The sequence below is a fragment of the Bufo gargarizans genome, chromosome 2 (assembly GCF_014858855.1).
Source record: "Bufo gargarizans isolate SCDJY-AF-19 chromosome 2, ASM1485885v1, whole genome shotgun sequence".
Lineage (NCBI taxonomy): Eukaryota > Metazoa > Chordata > Amphibia > Anura > Bufonidae > Bufo > Bufo gargarizans.
The window spans coordinates 322,216,068-322,238,165 of NC_058081.1; the positions used below are offsets into that span (position 1 = coordinate 322,216,068).

At 45.5% G+C, this 22,098-nt stretch overlaps 1 protein-coding gene across 2 annotated transcripts in view; it reads right to left on the bottom strand.

Moving 5' to 3' along the window:
• The window catches only part of CEP83 (centrosomal protein 83), a 54,967-nt gene that overhangs the window by 12,837 nt on the left and 20,032 nt on the right, over positions 1-22,098 (bottom strand). For both annotated transcript variants that reach the window (XM_044280515.1, XM_044280516.1), the window contains 3 exons: positions 17,642-17,773; positions 13,420-13,671; positions 12,699-12,830 (listed from right to left, as the gene is read on the bottom strand). In XM_044280515.1, coding sequence (XP_044136450.1) covers positions 12,699-12,830; positions 13,420-13,671; positions 17,642-17,773 — 516 coding nt within the window. The remainder of the gene's footprint in view (positions 1-12,698; positions 12,831-13,419; positions 13,672-17,641; positions 17,774-22,098) is intronic.

Here is a 22,098-nt window from a genome sequence, read left to right on the forward strand (position 1 = left end):
AGCACCAGCTGAAGACTGAAAGGGCATTTACACTGCATAATACTGGTCTGATTGCCATAACAATTAACGCAAGACTGAGCAACAGCAGTATTAACATGTTCTCAATCTGGAGAAGCTCTGTGCTGATGACTGTGGGATATACAGCTATCTAATTTTATATTGATTATGGTATTGCTTCAGTAAAATATTACATACATTTAGGGCTGCAACGAGTACTCGATAAAATCGAGTAATTCGACAAAAAAGAAAAAAAACAAAAAACCTTGATACAAATTTTTGTGACCATGGAGTGAGAGTGAAGAGCTTGCTATTTCTCTCGCTCCGTGGTCTCCCGCTGGCCCGCTATACTCACCTTTTCAGCAGGAGGCCTCAGGACACCCCACGGCACGTCTATGGTCCCGTGCTGCACTGACCTCCTGACATACACACGCTGTGACCTGACGCGCTGTGTGACGTCAGGCCCAGATCATTGCGGAACGATGGAGTGTCGGTAGCGCCCCTTCTGGAAAGGTAAGTTGGTGACAGCGAGGGGGTGGGGGCGCAACTAAGGCCGGGCACCTGAAGTGCACAGCGTCATAGCAACCAATGACGCTGTGCACTCCGGGTGTCAGGAAGAGGGCAGGCTGCATGGACAGAAGCTCTGTGTGGTAGCTGCAGCTCCAGCTTGCAGGGGGCGTGTCCTCGAGATCCCAGGATAATACAAGAAAGGAAGCAAAAGGTGCCCATAAATAGTGCCAGCCAGAGTACCCACGATAAAAAAGGGTGTCTGAATGCTTCTATGACTAGTGCCAATTTGTGTCACCATATATGATGGCAGCTAGAGAACCCTTCTGTATAGTGCCAACTAGAGTGCTCCCATAAATGGCTCCAACCAGAGAATCACCATTAATAGTTCCAGTCAAAAGGCCACCAGGAACAGTGGCCCCCATCAATAGCACCAGCCAAAGTGCCCCCTATCAATAGTGCCAGCCACAGTGCCCCCCATCAATAGTGCAAGTGGCAGAGACGATGGCACAAGGGGGAGTGGAGCTAATGGCACTGAGTGGGGAGAGCTGAAGGCACTGGGGGAACGGAGCTGAAGGCACTGGGGGATAGTGCCTTTTACGATTAATCGATAGAATACTCAATTTCTAAAATAATCGTTTACTGCAGCCCTACATACAGTGAAGAGCTAATGATTACATTGATGTTCCATTACAACTATAAGACGCATCATTACTGGAGCATTAGAGGAGGCAGTTTAATTGCACTTTGATGTTATTTTCCCATCTCAAAGCCGTTATATAGCTACAAGATCAGACACTATCATCACTGCCATTATCCTGCAATAATATTATGCCGATGTTAATATACATTGATTAATCCTGCATTTATCATTGGAGGAATCGAATTGTTTGCAGAGTTTGGAGGAGAAGTATTTTTACAGCCTATACTAGAGATAGACTTGTACTATTACTGTGTAACATGCCTTATACCTATATGTATATATACACATATTATGTGTATGGACTGGCCATATATTTTAGCAAAAGGACCTGGCTTCTCACTCCATGGTCACTCACTCCAATGTTTCTGTGGGTCGTTAAAAGATATCGACAGTATCCTCCATAACAGTGACCTCTACAGCACCCCGCCCCTTTAACAGTGAACTCCACAGTTCTCCACCACTTAACACTGACCCCCCCCCCCCCTTTAGCTGCCCTGCCACCTAAAAATGGGACCATTACAGCAGCCCGCCCCTTTAACGGTGAGTTTCACAGCACCCTACTCCCTTGACAGTGACCTCCTCAGGGGCCTGCCCCCTTAACAGTGATCTCCACAGTGCCCACCTCTTTAACAGTGACCTGCACAGTGTCTGCCCCTTCAATAGTGACTTCCACAGTGTCCCCCCTATTTAACAGTGACCTCCACAGCGCCCTGTCTTTTTAACAGTGACATCCACAGTGCCCGCCCCTTTAACAGTGACCTCCACAGTCACAGGGCTACATGACGACATGTGTTGTGCAACATTTTGTCTCAACAACTTTTATAATGATTGGCTATGGTGTCACACTGCGACATGTGGCGACTGCGACGCGACAGTCACAAAAAAAAAAAAAATCTATCCAAGATGGATGCATGTAGCAGCGTGGTTGTGCTCTATGGGTCATACGACTTATTGTAGTCCTGTAGCCCTAGCCTAAAGCTGACCTACAGCAGTGAAGAAAAATGGCTGGGTTGTTATGGAAAGCTGGAGTAAAACTGTGTATATGGAGACTAAGGACCTGCAAGCTTCTATTGGCTGATAAGGGACATGTGACCGTGTGTATGGCAGTTGGGATTTGAAGAGAAAGACTTGCAGGCTTGTATTGGCTAATGCAGGTCATTTTTTGGGAATATCTCAAGAACGGTAAGTAGGGATGAGCGAACTCGAACTGTATAGTTCGGGTTCGTACCAAATTTTGGGGGGTCCGTGACACGGACCCGAACCCGGACATTTTCGTAAAAGTCCGGGTTCGGGTTCGGTGTTCGTCGCTTTCTTGGCGCTTTTGTGACGCTTTCTTGGCGCTTTTTGAAAGGCTGCAAAGCAGCCAATCAACAAGCGTCATACTACTTGCCCCAAGAGGCCATCACAGCCATGCCTACTATTGGCATGGCTGTGATTGGCCAGAGCACCATGTGACCCAGCCTCTATTTAAGCTGGAGTCACATAGCGCCGCCCGTCACTCTGCTCTGATTAGCGTAGGGAGAGGTTGCGGCTGCGACAGTAGGGCGAGATTAGGCAGATTAACTCCTCCAAAGGACTTGATTAACTGATCGATCTGCAGCTGTGGATCATTGAGCTGCTGATCCTCAATTGCTCACTGTTTTTAGGCTGCACAGACCGTTTGTCAGTCTCATTTTTCTGGGGTGATCGGCGGCCATTTTGTGTCTTGTGGTGCGCCAGCACAAGCTGCGACCAAGTGCATTTAACCCTCAATGGTGTGGTTGTTTTTTGGCTAAAGCCTACATCAGGGTGAAGCTGTCACACCAAGTGCATTTAACCAGCAATAGTCTGTTCATTTTTTGGCCATATACAAAATCAGGGGCAAGCTGCGCCTGTCACCAAGTGCATTTAACCCTCAATGGTGTGGTTGTTTTTTGGCTAAAGCCTACATCAGGGTGAAGCTGTGACACCAAGTGCATTTAACCAGCAATAGTCTGTTCATTTTTTGGCCATATACAAAATCAGGGGCAAGCTGCGCCTGTCACCAAGTGCATTTAACCCTCAATGGTGTGGTTGTTTTTTGGCTAAAGCCTACATCAGGGTGAAGCTGTCACACCAAGTGCATTTAACCAGCAATAGTCTGTTCATTTTTTGGCCATATACAAAATCAGGGGCAAGCTGCGCCTGTCACCAAGTGCATTTAACCCTCAATGGTGTGGTTGTTTTTTGGCTAAAGCCTACATCAGGGTGAAGCTGTCACACCAAGTGCATTTAACCAGCAATAGTCTGTTTATTTTTTGGCCATATCCCAGTCTAATTCTGTCACTAAATCCATACCGGTCACCCAGCGCCTAAATACTAGGCCTCAAATTTATATCCAGCTAAATCTGTCCCTAGTGCTGTAGCTGGGCGAGTTATTTAGTGTCCGTTCAAGCACATTTCTTGTTCTGGGTTGAAATACAATTCCCAATTTAGCAATTTCATAATTTAGTGGTTCCTGCTATATCAGAGCTATTTGAAATCTATCCCAAAAAGGGTATATAATATTGAAGGTGCACATAGGGTCATTCAGAATAACTTCACACACACCCGCTACTGTGTATTTCCAAGTCTAATTCTGTCACTAAATCCATACCGGTGACCCAGCGCCTAAATACTAGGCCTCAAATTTAATTCCCTCTAAATCTCTCGTTACCCACCGCTGTACTGTTGTTGCTGGGCAAGATATTTAGTGTCCGTCAAAGCACATTTTTTGTTCTGGGTTGAAGTACAATTCCCAATTTAGCAATTTCATAATTTAGTGGTTTCTGCTATATCAGAGCTATTTGAAATCTATCCCTAAAAGGGTATATAATATTGAAGGTGCACATAGGGTCATTCAGAATAACTTCACACACACGCTTCTGTGCATTTCCAAGTCTAATTCTGTCACTAAATCCATACCGGTGACCCAGCGCCTAAATACTAGGCCTCAAATTTAAATCCCTCTAAATCTCTCGTTACCCACCGCTGTACTGTTGTTGCTGGGCAAGATATTTAGTGTCCGTCAAAGCACATTTTTTGTTCTGGGTTGAAGTACAATTCCCAATTTAGCAATTTCATAATTTAGTGGTTTCTGCTATATCAGAGCTATTTGAAATCTATCCCTAAAAGGGTATATAATATTGAAGGTGCACATAGGGTCATTCAGAATAACTTCACACACACGCTTCTGTGCATTTCCAAGTCTAATTCTGTCACTAAATCCATACCGGTGACCCAGCGCCTAAATACTAGGCCTCAAATTTATATCCCGCTAAATCTCTCGTTACCGCTGTACTGTTGTTGCTGGGCAAGATATTTAGTGTCCGTCAAAGCACATTTTTTGTTCTGGGTTGAAGTACAATTCCCAATTTAGCAATTTCATAATTTAGTGGTTCCTGCTATATCAGAGCTATTTGAAATCTATCCCAAAAAGGGTATATAATATTGAAGGTGCACATTGGGTCATTCAGAATAACTTCACACACACCCGCTACTGTGTATTTCCAAGTCTAATTCTGTCACTAAACCCATACCTGTCACCCAGCGCCTAAATACTAGGCCTCAAATTTAAATCCCTCTAAATCTCTCGTTACCGCTGTACTGTTGTTGCTGGGCAAGATATTTAGTGTCCGTCAAAGCACATTTTTTGTTCTGGGTTGAAGTACAATTCCCAATTTAGCAATTTCATAATTTAGTGGTTTCTGCTATATCAGAGCTATTTGAAATCTATCCCTAAAAGGGTATATAATATTGAAGGTGCACATTGGGTCATTCAGAATAACTTCACACACACGCTTCTGTGCATTTCCAAGTCTAATTCTGTCACTAAACCCATACCTGTCACCCAGCGCCTAAATACTAGGCCTCAAATTTAAATCCCTCTAAATCTCTCGTTACCGCTGTACTGTTGTTGCTGGGCAAGATATTTAGTGTCCGTCAAAGCACATTTTTTGTTCTGGGTTGAAGTACAATTCCCAATTTAGCAATTTCATAATTTAGTGGTTTCTGCTATATCAGAGCTATTTGAAATCTATCCCTAAAAGGGTATATAATATTCAAGGTGCACATTGGGTCATTCAGAATAACTTCACACACACGCTTCTGTGCATTTCCAAGTCTAATTCTGTCACTAAATCCATACCGGTCACCCAGCGCCTAAATACTAGGCCTCAAATTTATATCCCGCTGAATTTGAATACAATACATTGGGCCAAATAATATATTTGTTGTTGTGGTGAACCATAACAATGAGAAAAACATCTAGTAAGGGACGCGGACGTGGACATGGTCGTGGTGGTGTTAGTGGACCCTCTGGTGCTGGGAGAGGACGTGGCCGTTCTGCCACATCCACACGTCCTAGTGTACCAACTACCTCAGGTCCCAGTAGCCGCCAGAATTTACAGCGATATATGGTGGGGCCCAATGCCGTTCTAAGGATGGTAAGGCCTGAGCAGGTACAGGCATTAGTCAATTGGGTGGCCGACAGTGGATCCAGCACGTTCACATTATCTCCCACCCAGTCTTCTGCAGAAAGCGCACAGATGGCGCCTGAAAACCAACCCCATCAGTCTGTCACATCACCCCCATGCATACCAGGGAAACTGTCTCAGCCTCAAGTTATGCAGCAGTCTCTTATGCTGTTTGAAGACTCCGCTGGCAGGGTTTCCCAAGGGCATCCACCTAGCCCTTCCCCAGCGGTGAAAGACATAGAATGCACTGACGCACAACCACTTATGTTTCCTGATGATGAGGACATGGGAATACCACCTCAGCATGTCTCTGATGATGACGAAACACAGGTGCCAACTGCTGCGTCTTTCTGCAGTGTGCAGACTGAACAGGAGGTCAGGGATCAAGACTGGGTGGAAGACGATGCAGGGGACGATGAGGTCCTAGACCCCACATGGAATGAAGGTCGTGCCACTGACTTTCACAGTTCGGAGGAAGAGGCAGTGGTGAGACCGAGCCAACAGCGTAGCAAAAGAGGGAGCAGTGGGCAAAAGCAGAACACCCGCCGCCAAGAGACTCCGCCTGCTACTGACCGCCGCCATCTGGGACCGAGCACCCCAAAGGCAGCTTCAAGGAGTTCCCTGGCATGGCACTTCTTCAAACAATGTGCTGACGACAAGACCCGAGTGGTTTGCACGCTGTGCCATCAGAGCCTGAAGCGAGGCATTAACGTTCTGAACCTGAGCACAACCTGCATGACCAGGCACCTGCATGCAAAGCATGAACTGCAGTGGAGTAAACACCTTAAAACCAAGGAAGTCACTCAGGCTCCCCCTGCTACCTCTTCTGCTGCTGCCGCCTCGGCCTATTCTGCTGCTGCCGCCTCGGCCTCTTCCTCCGCCTCTGGAGGAACGTTGGCACCTGCCGCCCAGCAAACAGGGGATGTACCACCAACACCACCACCACCACCTCCGTCACCAAGCGTCTCAACCATGTCACACGCCAGCGTTCAGCTCTCCATCTCACAAACATTTGATAGAAAGCGTAAATTCCCACCTAGCCACCCTCGATCCCTGGCCCTGAATGCCAGCATTTCTAAACTACTGGCCTATGAAATGCTGTCATTTAGGCTGGTGGACACAGACAGCTTCAAACAGCTCATGTCGCTTGCTGTCCCACAGTATGTTGTTCCCAGCCGGCACTACTTCTCCAAGAGAGCCGTGCCTTCCCTGCACAACCAAGTATCCGATAAAATCAAGTGTGCACTGCGCAACGCCATCTGTAGCAAGGTCCACCTAACCACAGATACGTGGACCAGTAAGCACGGCCAGGGACGCTATATCTCCCTAACTGCACACTGGGTAAATGTAGTGGCAGCTGGGCCCCAGGCGGAGAGCTGTTTGGCGCACGTCCTGCCGCCGCCAAGGATCGCAGGGCAACATTCTTTGCCTCCTGTTGCCACCTCCTCCTTCTCGGCTTCCTCCTCCTCTTCTTCCACCTGCTCATCCAGTCAGCCACACACCTTCACCACCAACTTCAGCACAGCCCGGGGTAAACGTCAGCAGGCCATTCTGAAACTCATATGTTTGGGGGACAGGCCCCACACCGCACAGGAGTTGTGGCGGGGTATTGAACAACAGACCGACGAGTGGTTGCTGCCGGTGAGCCTCAAGCCCGGCCTGGTGGTGTGTGATAATGGGCGAAATCTCGTTGCAGCTCTGGGACTAGCCAATTTGACGCACATCCCTTGCTTGGCGCATGTGCTGAATTTGGTGGTGCAGAAGTTCATTCACAACTACCCCGACATGTCAGAGCTGCTGCATAAAGTGCGGGCCGTCTGTTCGCGCTTCCGGCGTTCACATCCTGCCGCTGCTCGCCTGTCTGCGCTACAGCGTAACTTCGGCCTTCCCGCTCACCGCCTCATATGCGACGTGCCCACCAGGTGGAACTCCACCTTGCACATGCTGGACAGACTGTGCGAGCAGCAGCAGGCCATAGTGGAGTTTCAGCTGCAGCACGCACGGGTCAGTCGCACTACAGAACAGCACCACTTCACCACCAATGACTGGGCCTCCATGCGAGACCTGTGTGCCCTGTTGCGCTGTTTCGAGTACTCCACCAACATGGCCAGTGGCGATGACACCGTTATCAGCGTTACAATACCACTTCTATGTCTCCTTGAGAAAACACTTAGGGCGATGATGGAACAGGAGGTGGCCCAGGAGGAGGAGGAGGAGGATGAGGAAGAGGGGTCATTTTTAGCACTTTCAGGCCAGTCTCTTCGAAGTGACTCAGAGGGAGGTTTTTTGCAACAGCAGAGGCCAGGTACAAATGTGGCCAGCCAGGGCCCACTACTGGAGGACGAGGAGGACGAGGATGAGGAGGAGGTGGAGGAGGATGAGGATGAAGCATGGTCACAGCGGGGTGGCACCCAACGCAGCTCGGGTCCATCACTGGTGCGTGGCTGGGGGGAAAGGCAGGACGATGACGATACGCCTCCCACAGAGGACAGCTTGTCCTTACCCCTGGGCAGCCTGGCACACATGAGCGACTACATGCTGCAGTGCCTGCGCAACGACAGCAGAGTTGCCCACATTTTAACCTGTGCGGACTACTGGGTTGCCACCCTGCTGGATCCACGCTACAAAGACAATGTGCCCACCTTACTTCCTGCACTGGAGCGTGATAGGAAGATGCGCGAGTACAAGCGCACGTTGGTAGACGCGCTACTGAGAGCATTCCCAAATGTCACAGGGGAACAAGTGGAAGCCCAAGGCCAAGGCAGAGGAGGAGCAAGAGGTCGCCAAGGCAGCTGTGTCACGGCCAGCTCCTCTGAGGGCAGGGTTAGCATGGCAGAGATGTGGAAAACTTTTGTCAACACGCCACAGCTAACTGCACCACCACCTGATACGCAACGTGTTAGCAGGAGGCAACATTTCACTAACATGGTGGAACAGTACGTGTGCACACCCCTCCACGTACTGACTGATGGTTCGGCCCCATTCAACTTCTGGGTCTCTAAATTGTCCACGTGGCCAGAGCTAGCCTTTTATGCCTTGGAGGTGCTGGCCTGCCCGGCAGCCAGCGTTTTGTCTGAACGTGTATTCAGCACGGCAGGGGGCGTCATTACAGACAAACGCAGCCGCCTGTCTACAGCCAATGTGGACAAGCTGACGTTCATAAAAATGAACCAGGCATGGATCCCACAGGACCTGTCCGTCCCTTGTCCAGATTAGACATTAACTACCTCCCCATAACCATATATTATTGGACTCCAGGGCACTTCCTCATTCAATCCTATTTTTATTTTCATTTTACCATTATATTGCGATGCTACCCAAAGTTGAATGAACCTCTCCTCTGCCTGTGTGCTAGGCCTAAATATATGCCAATGGACTGTTGCAGTGGTGGCTGACATGAAGCCTGATTCTCTGCTATGACATGCAGACTAATTCTCTGCTGACATGAAGCCAGATTGTCTGTTACGGGACCTCTCTCCTCTGCCTGGGTGCTGGGCCTAAATTTATGACAATGGACTGTTGCAGTGGTGGCTGACGTGAAGCCTCATTCTCTGCTATGACATGCAGACTGATTCTCTGCTGACATGAAGCCAGATCCTCTGTTACGGGACCTCTCTCCTCTGCCTGGGTGCTGGGCCTGAATATATGCCAATGGACTGTTGCAGTGGTGGGTGACGTGAAGCCTCATTCTCTGCTATGACATGCAGACTAATTCTCTGCTGACATGAAGCCAGATTGTCTGTTACGGGACCTCTCTCCTCTGCCTGTGTGTGTGCTGGGCCTAAATATATGCCAATGGACTGTTGCAGTGGTGGCTGACGTGAAGCCTCATTCTCTGCTATGACATGCAGACTGATTCTCTGCTGACATGAAGCCAGATCCTCTGTTACGGGACCTCTCTCCTCTGCCTGGGTGCTGGGCCTAAATTTATGACAATGGACTGTTGCAGTGGTGGCTGACGTGAAGCCTGATTCTCTGCTATGACATGCAGACTGATTCTCTGCTGTCATGAAGCCAGATTGTCTGTTACGGGACCTTTCTCCTCTACCTGGGTTCTGGGCCTAAATTTATGAAAATTGACTCTTACAGTGGTGGGTGACGTGAAGCCTGATTCTCTGCTATGATATGAAGACTGATTCTCTGCTGACATGAAGCCAGATTGTCTGTTACGGGACCTTTCTCCTCTGCCTGGGTTCTGGGCCTAAATTTATGAAAATTGACTCTTACAGTGGTGGGTGACGTGAAGCCTGATTCTCTGCTATGATATGAAGACTGATTCTCTGCTGACATGAAGCCAGATTGTCTGTTACGGGACCTTTCTCCTCTGCCTGGGTTCTGGGCCTAAATTTATGAAAATTGACTCTTACAGTGGTGGGTGACGTGAAGCCTGATTCTCTGCTATGATATGAAGACTGATTCTCTGCTGACATGAAGCCAGATTGTCTGTTACGGGACCTTTCTCCTCTGCCTGGGTTCTGGGCCTAAATTTATGAAAATTGACTCTTACAGTGGTGGGTGACGTGAAGCCTGATTCTCTGCTATGATATGAAGACTGATTCTCTGCTGACATGAAGCCAGATTCTCTGTTACGGGACCTCTCTCCTCTGCCTGGGTGCTGGGCCTAAATTTATGACAATGGACTGTTGCAGTGGTGGCTGACGTGAAGCCTGATTCTCTGCTATGACATGCAGACTGATTCTCTGCTGACATGAAGCCAGATTCTCTGTTACGGGACCTCTCTCCTCTGCCTGTGTGTGTGCTGGGCCTAAATATATGCCAATGGACTGTTGCAGTGGTGGCTGACGTGAAGCCTCATTCTCTGCTATGACATGCAGACTAATTCTCTGCTGACATGAAGACAGATTCTCTGTTACGGGACCTCTCTCCTCTGCCTGGGTGCCGGGGCCTAAATATCTGAGAATGGACTGTTCCAGTGGTGGGTGACGGGAAGCCAGATTCTCTGCTATGGAACCTCTCTCCAATTGATTTTGGTTAATTTTTATTTATTTAATTTTTATTTTAATTCATTTCCCTATCCACATTTGTTTGCAGGGGATTTACCTACATGTTGCTGCCTTTTGCAGCCCTCTAGCTCTTTCCTGGGCTGTTTTACAGCCTTTTTAGTGCCGAAAAGTTCGGGTCCCCATTGACTTCAATGGGGTTCGGGTTCGGGACGAAGTTCGGATCGGGTTCGGATCCCGAACCCGAACATTTCCGGGATGTTCGGCCGAACTTCTCGAACCCGAACATCCAGGTGTTCGCTCAACTCTAACGGTAAGTCCTTCCCGGACACCCGATTTACATATATAAATATATATATCTATCGTTTATTAAATAACAGCCTCCGGCAACGCTACAGAACACCCATCTGTGTCTGACGTCACTGGGCTCACTGCAAGACGGAATTCTCTGCTTAGCATAGTGATGTAAAGCCCGGTACGTCATCGGCACAAATCAAAAAGAGCCTTGCGCTGCACAATGCAGCATGAAAGCATCGGAGCAAGGAAATGAACCTTTGCTCCACTAATATGTAGTCTACAAATAAAGAACAGCTGAAATCCAGGCTCAGTCTTGGACCTGGAAATCTCCTTTACATCCATCAGAGCACTTTTCCTGGCCATGACAGCTTTCCTGACCTGTGGAGTCAATTTATGTTGTGGATTTCACCTATTGCAATGCAAAGGGTGAAATTTGCAGCTAATCAGCAGCAAAATCTGTGATCTATCCACATGTGATAAAACATGGGTTCAGAGTTCTTCATACAACATCCAGACAATCCACATGGAGCTTAACAATTTTATAAATTAACACAGCTCCCTGATACATACACAGTTGGCATTTACCTTAGGCCTTATGCACGTGACTGTATCCGTTTTTGCAGTCTGCAAATCATGGGTCTGCAAAATATGGATGCATTCTGTGTTGCATCTGTACTTTTAGAAGACCTATTAACTTCAATGGGTCAGTGGTCCATATGTATAGGACATGTTCTATCTTTTTGCGTAACGGACATATGGATTTAGAAAGCACATGGAACATCCGTATGTCTGTTCCACAAAAAGATAGAACATTTCTGCAAAATGCAGTCAATGAACCCATTGAAAACAATAGGTAAGTAAATAAAACACATACGGTAAACAGACTGCATCTTTATTTTGCGGACTGTAAAACGCATACGGTTGTGTGCATGAGGCCTAACCTGATGGCCCAGACAAGACACAATTGTATCCATTTCTCAGATGAAAGCAGGGCTATTACTTTATGTTTTTTCATCCACCCAGAATTGAAACATGCAATAGATTATTAGAAATAGACATGAAAAAATGGGTTCACCTGATTGGGACTCCCTTCCCTCCACAAGCTCTCTGTCAGAGCAGCTCTCCCTCTGGCGTATCAAGCCATCCATATATTTGATGAATGGCCATTTATCTGAATACAGCGGCCTCTGTAGGTAAAATGTCTGGCTGGTCATGGCTGCAGCCTGACCCAAGACGAATGGCTGATGCCACGGCTCCACTTTGGGTTATCGGTCATTAGACAACCCTTTAAAGAGATTGTGTCACTTCAGTAAGTAGCATTTATTATGTAGAGAAAGTTAATAAAAGCCCCTTACTAATGTATTGTGATGGTCCATATTGCTTCCTTTCATTTTTCCATCACATTATACACTGCTCGTTTCCATTGTCACGACCACCCTGCAATCCATCAGCAGTGGCCATGCTTGCACACTATAGGAAAAAGTGCAGTTCTATGTGCACTTCCATGTTCCTGGCACTACCACCACTGATGGATTACATGGTGGTAGTAACTATGGAAATGAGTGGTGTATAATGTGATGGAAAAATGAATCCAGCCAGCAAAGGAGGCAATATGGACAATCACAATACATTAGTAAGTGACTTGTATTAACTTTCTCTACATAATAAATGCCACTTGCTGAAGTGAGACAGCCCTTTAAAAGCTTCAGTTGCATAACAATGCCTTTGGTACCAAGTACATAATCCACATATATAGCTTACTTTACTAGTGAGAGAATGCACATCTCTTTCAGCTCTGTGCAGCTTCTTAGTTAGGATATCATTTTGTTCTGAGGATGCCTGCAACTCATTCTCCAGACGTTCGAGCTGCAGTTTCAAAGACTGCTTTTCGGCCTAAAGAAGACAAAATGGACATGATGAAATATTTAAAAAACGTAGGTCTCTATAGAGAATTCTAGTCCTGTTGCTCTGTATCATCTGAGGGACTTGCACAGTTTTTGCCTACTAGCTGGCTTGGCACATTATGACTGAATCACGTGCCTGCAATATTTTCAAGGTTTATTAACATTAAAGGGGTTGTCTCACTTCAGCAAATGGCATTTATCATGTAGAGAAGGTTAATACAAGCCACTTACTAATGTATTGTGATTGTCCATATTGCTTCCTTTGCTGGCTTGATTAATTTTTCAATCGTATTATACACTACTTGTGTCCAGCAGTGGTGGCCGTGTTTGCAAGTGCCAGCCTCTAAGGTAGCGGGGACCCTGACAGCGCAAATAGGCAGGCATGCATAGTGCTCCTGTCCCGGCCATAATCCCTGTATATTTCAATGGGAAAATGAATCAAGCCAGCAATGGAGGCAATATGGACAATCACAATACATTAGAAAGTGCCTTGTATTTACTTTCTCTACATTATAAGTGCCATTTGCTGACATGAGACGACCCCTTTAAAACATTTCTGTACAGAAAACAATTACAACCTCAAGAGATCGGAGAGCTGCTTGAGTCTCAGTCATCTGTCGCACTTGTATCCTCTGGACATTTTCTGCTTGCACACCATAATGCTCTCTCTCTGCTCGCAGCTCTTTCACCTCAGCTTTTAAATCCTCCAATTTTTGGCTTAATAAGACTTTCTCCCCCAGCAGAGCCTCTAAACGTTTGCCATCTCTTGAGGAATCAATACTTATTATTTGACTATGAAGCTCTTCTTTATCTTTTTCAAGCTGAGCAACCTACAAAAATAAGAGTATCAAAAAAGGATTAAAAATCATCACAATGAAATATGGAGTATTGAAGATTTTCTGTCTTTAAAGAGGACATGTCACCTTTCCATGTCTGTTTTAGTGGTTACTTGCCTTCCCCCTGTAATAACCATTCTGGAGCATCTTTCCATGTTACTCTATGTTGTTAAATTCCTCCCGGAATTGATTAATAAATTACTAGCTGTATACAGTGAAGGTCCAGCTGGGTGTTACCATTTGAGTCTTTGCACAGTCTGATACTATCCAATTAGTGCTGTAGTATTAGGCTACTTTCACACCTGCGTTTAGGTGCGGATCCGTCTGGTAACTGCACAAACGGATCCGCACCTATAATGCAAACGATTGTATCCGTTCAGAACAGATCCATTTGCATTACCATGAACAAAAAATAAAAAAATAAAATGGAAGGCGGATCCGTTTTTAATTGCACCATATTGTGTCAGTGAAAACGGATCTGTCCCCTTTGACTTACATTGTAAGTCAGAACAGATCCGTTTGGCTCCGCATCGTCAGGCGGACATCAAAATGCTGCAAGCTGCGTTTTGGTGTCCGCCTCCAAAGCGGAATAGAGGCTAAATTATGAATTCTGAACGGATCCTTATCCATTCAGAATGCATTGGGGCTAAACTGATCAGTTTTGGGCTGCTTGTGAGAGCCTTGAAACGAATCTCACAGGCGGACCCAGAAACGCCAGTGTGAAAGTAGCCTTAGATTGTGCAGGGACTCAACTGGTAACACCCAGCTGGAACCTCATAGCAAACAGCTAGTAATTCATTGATAACTTCCGGAAGGAATAATAAAGGAAGGGCACAACATAGAGTCATGACAATAGACGCTTTAGAACTGTTATTGCATGTGGAATGTAACTAGTTACTAAAACAGACATGTCTCAGGAGAGGAGACCGGTCCTCTATACTAAAGTAATACAGGAATCAAGAGATATGGCAGCCCTCATTCCAAAGTGCCTACACTAAAAACTTTACTAGACTAGAGAGTTTACAGTAAACTCCCCTCCTCCAGTTCCCAAGAGTCACTATAAACAGGCAGAAGAGGAAAGGATCATATTCCCCAAATAAAAAATGTTCAAGTAACAAACTCCCCCAATACAGCCTCAGATAGGATAAGTTAACCAATAATTCAGAATACCTAGGGGGACATTTATTAAGATTATTAAGGATCCATTCACACGTCCGCAAAATGGGTCCGGATCCATTGTGCAATGTTATGGAACGGATCCGGACCCATTCATTTTCAATGGGGCCGGAAAAGATGCGGACAGCACATTTCCGTTCCACATCCGCCCTTCCGTTCTGCAAAAAAACAGAACATGTCCTATTCTTGTCCACAGACATGGACAAGAAAAGGCATTTCTTTTAAAAGTGCCGGCCATGTGAGGTCCGCAAAATGCAGAACGCACATGGCCGGTGTCCATATTTTGCGGATCCGCAATTTGCAGACTGCAAAACACTTGGTGACGTGTGAATAGACCCCAATTCACCAGTCTCACTCTGTGGACCACTGGTGTCAGATGAGCCACAATCAGTAACAGGAGCACACCCCCACGCACCAGAGCTGAAATCTACGCCAACTAGGAACAGATGCAGATTTTAGGTATAATTGTGAGCATGGCACAAGTGGTCAGCATGGCACAATACCTCCAATAATTATAATTATTGCGCTGAGTGTACCTATATTATATAGTTATTTTAAAACATAACTTTTATTTTGTCGATATTTAGAATATAAAGACACTTATATTGAAACAATGTTTGTGTTACACTGCTTTCTTGGGGGAGTGTCAGGCGTGACAAAAAGATGCCAATTTTCCTAACAGCGTTTTTTTTGAACCGGGGTCGCTTTTAAACAAATATTCGGGTGGGTTGCTCTGCCTGAGTTCTATCCCTACATATACTAGTGGTGATGAGTGGGGAGAACCCTATCTGGCTGTATTCCGGGCACCCGCCCTTACAAGGGCGCCCACAACCGCTGGAACCTCGGATCTATCGCTGTTTCACCTTGACAACTCGATTCCCTATAAACTGTCTGACGCGTTTCACCACTAGGAGCAGTGGTTCTTCAGGGACAAAAAGACAAAACCGCCGGGGCGCCTAGTGCAGTGGCAGCGCTCCCGCATGCATATCAAGGCAGTGGCCACTGCACTAGGCGTCCCGGCGGTTTTGTCTTTTTGTCCTTGAAGAACCACTGCTCCTAGTGGTGAAACGCGTCGGACAGTTTATAGGGAATAGAGTTGTCAGGGTGAAACAGCGATAGATCCAAGGTTCCAGCGGTTGTGGGCCGCCCTTGTAAGGGCGGGTGCCCGGAATACAGCCAGATAGGGTTCTCCCCACTCATCATGACTAGTATATGTAGGGATAGAACTCAGGCAGAGCAACCCACCTGAATATTTGTTTAAAAGCGACCCCGGTTCAAAAAAAACGCTGTTAGGAAAATTGGCATCTTTTTGTCACGCCTGACACTCCCCCAAGAAAGCAGTGTAACACAAACATTGTTTCAATATAAGTGTCTTTATATTCTAAATATCGACAAAATAAAACTTATGTTTAAAAATAACTATAATATAGGTACACTTAGCGCAATAATTATATTTATAGACACCTCTGAGTCATAATACACTGGGCCACGACTATAGACTTCCTGACCTTGAGTATTTTTTATTACTAAAATACCTCCAATAAGTTAAAATTTTTTGTCTAAGTGGGTCTTGCATCAAATTGTGCTACTTTTTGATGCCATAACACTGGTGCAGCAGATTTAAGAAATGTGAACCCAACACTATGGGTAGCATTAACCAGATCTTGACCACCTGTTGACTATAAGTGTCAGGGTGGCAGATCTTCATCTATACACAGAAGTATTAAAACATCTGTGTAGAGATCACACGCCTATAGACAGACTCCCCATAAAGAAGCAGGGACATTTTTTATTGTCCCTGCCTTCCCCATTGCTCTATACACTAAGCTCAATGAATGCAGTCAGTGTATGGTGATCAGAGGGCCACAATGCTGCTTCCTGTTCTGGTCCCAGTGCTCATGTGATCACGGGGGGCCAGGAGCCTATGGAACTGGCTGGATCAGACCCAGATCAGCTGCAGTGTGGCTGTAGATTGATCTACCACCTTTCTGGGGCTGAAATCAGCAATAAAATAAATAAATAAAATGTAACGTTAAATGTCCCCAAAAGGTCTTGTATAAACTTATTGAGGGCACAAACTTTAAAATAAGAAAAAAATTAAAAGATAAAAATAAAATAATAATATTAAAAATGTCAGGGCAGAGTATAGAGATGGACTGTACGGTCCCCTATTCTCTCACTAAATTACTCCACGGTTTGGTAGGGTCACTTAGGGAGAGAAAAGGGACACTACAGTCCATCACTATACTCTGCCCTTTGAGCAGAAAGATACATGAGATATCCATTGCTGATGAATTGTATGTTTCTTCTGAACCTAAAGGATGAACTAGTACTGTCTATAGTGAAACACAGGATTTTTCATCCAGCGATCATTGATCTTCCTGCTGGACTGGTTTTTGTCATTTTATAGGATGTGTTCCTGATTCAATCCGTGTTTTTGTTATCCGAATTTTGATATTGGAGCTTCATACGATTTATATATATATACATAAATAAATTAATGGTTAAATTTTAATAAGGTGACATTGTGCAGTTTTGGTAAGCGACACTAGGGATATCTACTTGGCAGGGGTAGAAATATGTACTTGGAAGTGATACGTGTAAGTATCCATCACTTAATTGGAAGAAAGTGAAAGTATATACCTATATTAAGGGGAATACTACCATCAGTGAGGTCCAGTAGGTTTTTATGCCAATAATACGCAAAGGCCAAGTAACATCTTTATGGACCTCTGGTTCTTTTTGCTTATGCATAACATTAAGTGGGCTTTGGAAAATGAAATCTTGCCTGAGCTTCAAATCTGATGTTTTGTTCTTCTAACATTCGATGTTGTTCTTCCCTCTGGTGCTCAAGCTGAGCTGTAAGGATACCATTTTCATATCGAAGTTTGTTGTATTCCCCTCTGTATTTTTCAACTTCCTGCAAATATTAAAAACAAGATTATAGAAATGATAAAGAGTTTTCATATCAGCAGCCTCCAAATGTAAGTTCTGTCACACAAGTGAAACACGAAATCTGCATCTTTTTGTACAGCGGTGGTGGTCAACCCATCAGGGCATATAATGGACATTATTAGAGGTGGTAGCCACTCATGTCCCCTCACCATTATTTAGAAATAGAGGAAAGTTGCTGCAAAGTGTGATGTTCAAGCTGAAGATGCAAGAATACAATTTTGGATCCGTTTGCCTCCGCATCATCAGGCGGACACCAAAACGCTCCAGAGCGGAATGGAGGCGGAACAGAGGCAAACCGATGCATTCTGAGCGGATCCTTATCCATTCAGAAAGCATTAGGGCAAAGCTGATCAGTTTTGGACCGCTTGTGAGAGCCCTGAACGGATCTCACAAACGGAAACCAAAACGCCAGTGTGAAAGTAGCCTTAACTGACAGGAGCAGGTTCCTGCTGTCCATATCCATCAAGAAAAAGAGAGGGCTAGCAGAGCATTGCAGACATTTGGTGTGAGACATGCCACTTTAAAAGCCAGGGCAGGAGGGACAAGAACCAGAGGTATCCTTATCACCTTTTTATTGATGATGTTATCCTGAGCTTTAAAATTTAAGATTACACTTACCGGTAATCACTTTTCCATAAGCCCATGACAGCACCCTTGAGAGACCGCCTCCATCCAGGACAGGAAACAGGAACTTTCGTGGAGAGCTCATAAGGAGGAGCATGGCCCCGAGACCACCAGTTAATCGCAAGAACTTGTCCTAGACCACACTCTTCTCTTTTTTTTTTTTTTTTTTTGTATATGTATATATATATTTTTTTTTTATTTTTTTTTTAATATATATTTTTTTTTTTTTGTATATATATATATATATATATATATCAGGGTGGGAATAAACCCGGGTGCTGTCATGGGCTTATGGAAAAGTGATTACCGGTAAGTGTAATCTTAAATTTCCCTTTCGCCCATGACAGCACCCTTGAGAGACGACTAGAATAGAAATCCCTTTATTTCTTAGGGTGGGACTACCGCCTGGAGGACTTTCCTACCGAAGGCTAGCTGTTCTCTATTGCCTAGGTCCAATCTGTAGTGACGGAAGAAGGTGCCAGGCGACTGCCATGTGGCTGCTCTACAAATCTGCTCTAAGGTAACGTCAGCCCTTTCTGCCCAAGTGGTGGAGACTGATCTTGTAGAATGAGCACCAAAGTCCCCCGGGGGAGCCTTTCCAGCTGAAGAATAGGCCAAATTAATGGCTCTCACGATCCATCTAGAAAGGGTTTTAGAAGAGGCTGGGAGGCCCTTATTTTTCCCACTAAACTGAATGAAGAGTTTTGAGGTTTTCCTCCACTGACTAGTAACCTCCAGATAATGAGATAGGCATCTTTTTACATCTAAACAGTGCAGTTTTTCCTCTTTTTCATTTCTCGGATCTTGGCACAGGGAAGGAAGGATAATGTCCTGCGTTCTATGAAACATAGAAACCACTTTCGGTAAGAAGGAAGGGTCTGGTTTAATGAGAACCCTATCATCTAAGATGTTAGTGTAAGGAGGCGAGGTAGAGAAGGCTGAAATCTCACCAACCCTCCTTGCTGAGGTAATTGCCACAAGAAACGCTGTTTTGAAAGACAAGATCTTTATAGGTAACTGTTTAAGTGGCTCAAAGGGAGGTTCTGTGAGGCTAGTGAGGACCAAGTTGAGGTCCCAGGGGGGAATTGAAGGTCCAGGTATAGGCCTAAGCCTGCTGATGGCTTTAAAGAATCTTCGGACCCACGGGTGGCTAGCGATGGGAGAATCAAAGAACGCACTCAAAGCGGATACCTGTACTTTAAGAGTACTTGGCCTCAAATTTTTTTCATGTCCAGCTTGCAAAAAATCTAAAATCCTACACATAGGTGGGGGATTTAAAGGATTCATTGGATCCTTGGCAAACTTCTGGAAGGTGTTCCAAATCCTGAGATAAATAGAGGAGGTGACATCCTTTCTGCAGGATAGTAAAGTGGAAACTACGCTCTTGGAGAGTCCTCTACTTTCTAGGATTTCCCCCTCAAGAGCCATGCTGTTAGGTGTAACTGCTTCACACTCGGATGATTGACTGGTCCTTGGGATAGAAGATCTTGCCTCTCCGGGAGAATCCAAGGGTCCGTCAAGGATAGCTTCCTCAACCAGGTGAACCAGGTTCTTCTGGGCCAGAAAGGAGCAATTAAGATCACTGTTGTTCTTTCTTGTCTCAGCTTCTGTAAGAATCTTGGAAGAAGCCTTAATGGAGGAAAGGCGTAGAGGAGCTGGTTCGGCCAGGGAAGGGAGAAGGCATCTATCCCTGTTGGTGAATCTCTCGCGCTGAGGGAAAAGAAACGATGACACTTTCTGTTTTCTCTGGTGGCAAACAAATCCAGATGAGGACGACCCCAAAGTCGAATTATTTGATCGAACACCATTTGGTTCAGACACCATTCCCCCTGGTCTAGTGCATTTCGACTTAAGAAATCTGCCACCTTGTTTTCTGTACCTTTTAGATGTATTGCCATAAGGGACGGCACAGAAGGAATTATGAGGGAAAAGATATCCGTTGTTAACTGCATAAGATTTTCTGATCTGGTTCCTCCTTGTTTGTTCAGATAGGAGACCACTGTGGCGTTGTCTGAAAAAACCTTTATAGATTTTCCCTGTAGTAAAGGAAGAAACTCTTTTAAGGCGAAAAAGACCGCCCTCAGTTCCCTCATGTTTTGGGAGTCTAGACTCTGCTCTCTTTCCCAAACACCTTGCCTTAAGTACCCTTGGCAACAGGCCCCCCAACCGGAAGGACTTGCGTCGGTGGTAAGGGTAACAAAGTCTTGTTGGAACCAAGGGAGCCCCTGGGACAGGTTTACGGGGTTCAGCCACCAGTGAAGGGACTGGATCACTTGGGGGGTGAGTGTGAAAGGTGTATCTAATGGGCGGAGGGAACCCTGCCACTCCTTCAGAATTTGCCACTGTAGGGGTCTGGAGTGAAGAAGGCTCCAAATGACCGCTGGTATAGTGGAGGTCATTCTGCCCAAGACCGCCATTGCTTGTCTGATAGTAGGGTTCTCTGCCGATATCAGGGACTGAACCTGTTGTATTAATCTCTGAATCTTGTCCTGGGGTAGAATACAGAGTAGTTTCTTTGAGTCCAGTATCATCCCTAAAAAGATACAAACTTGGGAAGGTATTAAATGGGATTTTTCTCCGTTTATTTGCCAGCCGAGGTCTTCTAGGATCTGCACTACTTTTTTGAGGTGTGCTTCTAGAATGGATTTTGACTCTGCTACCACCAGGAGATCGTCTAGGTAAGGAATTAGTAAAATGTATTTTTCCCTTACATGAGCCATGACTTCTGCCATGACTTTCGTGAAAAGTCTGGGAGCTTGAGAAATCCCAAAGGGAAGGGCTGTGTATTGTAAGTGCTGGATGTGACCTCCTATAGAAACCGCGACTCTGAGGAATTTTTGACAGTCTAGCCGAATGGGAATGTGGTAGTACGCATCTCTTACGTCTATCGTAGCCATGAAGCAGCCCCTGAATAGATGTTTTATGACTGATTGGATCGACTCCATTCTGAATTTTTTGTAAGAGAGGAATTGATTTAAATCCTTTAGATTTATAATAGTTCTGAATGTTCCATCCGGTTTGGGGACCAGAAAAAGGGAGGAGTAAAAACCCTCGCCCTTCTCTGCCTCCGGCACAGGAATTAGAACATTTTTCCGAAGTAGGGATGCAATCTCTTGTTGTAAGGCTAGATTTTTCCCCGGGTTTCCTAGAAAATTCGTGATTTTGAATCTGTCCGGTGGGGGGGAGACAAACTCTAGACAAAACCCTTCCTTTATAACGCCTAAAATCCAGGGACTTGAGGAGATTTTTTCCCAGGCGTAGAGGAAGAGAGAAAGTCTGCCCCCCATGGGAGAGAAACAGTCATTGCTGTGATGGTTTAGAGGTTGAGGAGGATTGGGAACTGAAGAGAAACCCCTTGCTTTTCCTATTCTTGTTGTCAGCTCTGAAGTCTTTCCTCTGCCCCCTAAAAAAATCCTTCTTGTTTTTGCGAAAAAAACGTTGTTTTTTCGGGGGTCTGGAGACAGGGAATCCTTTTTTATTGTCCGAGGCTTTATCCAAAAGGTCGTCTAAGACGGATCCAAAAAGATAATCGCCCTGACAGGGAATTGCACAAAGCTTATTTTTAGATCCCGTGTCTCCCGACCAACCTTTTAGCCAAATAGCTCGTCTGGCTGAATTTGAAAGAGCAGCTGACCTAGCATTTAATTTTAAAGCATCTGCTGATGC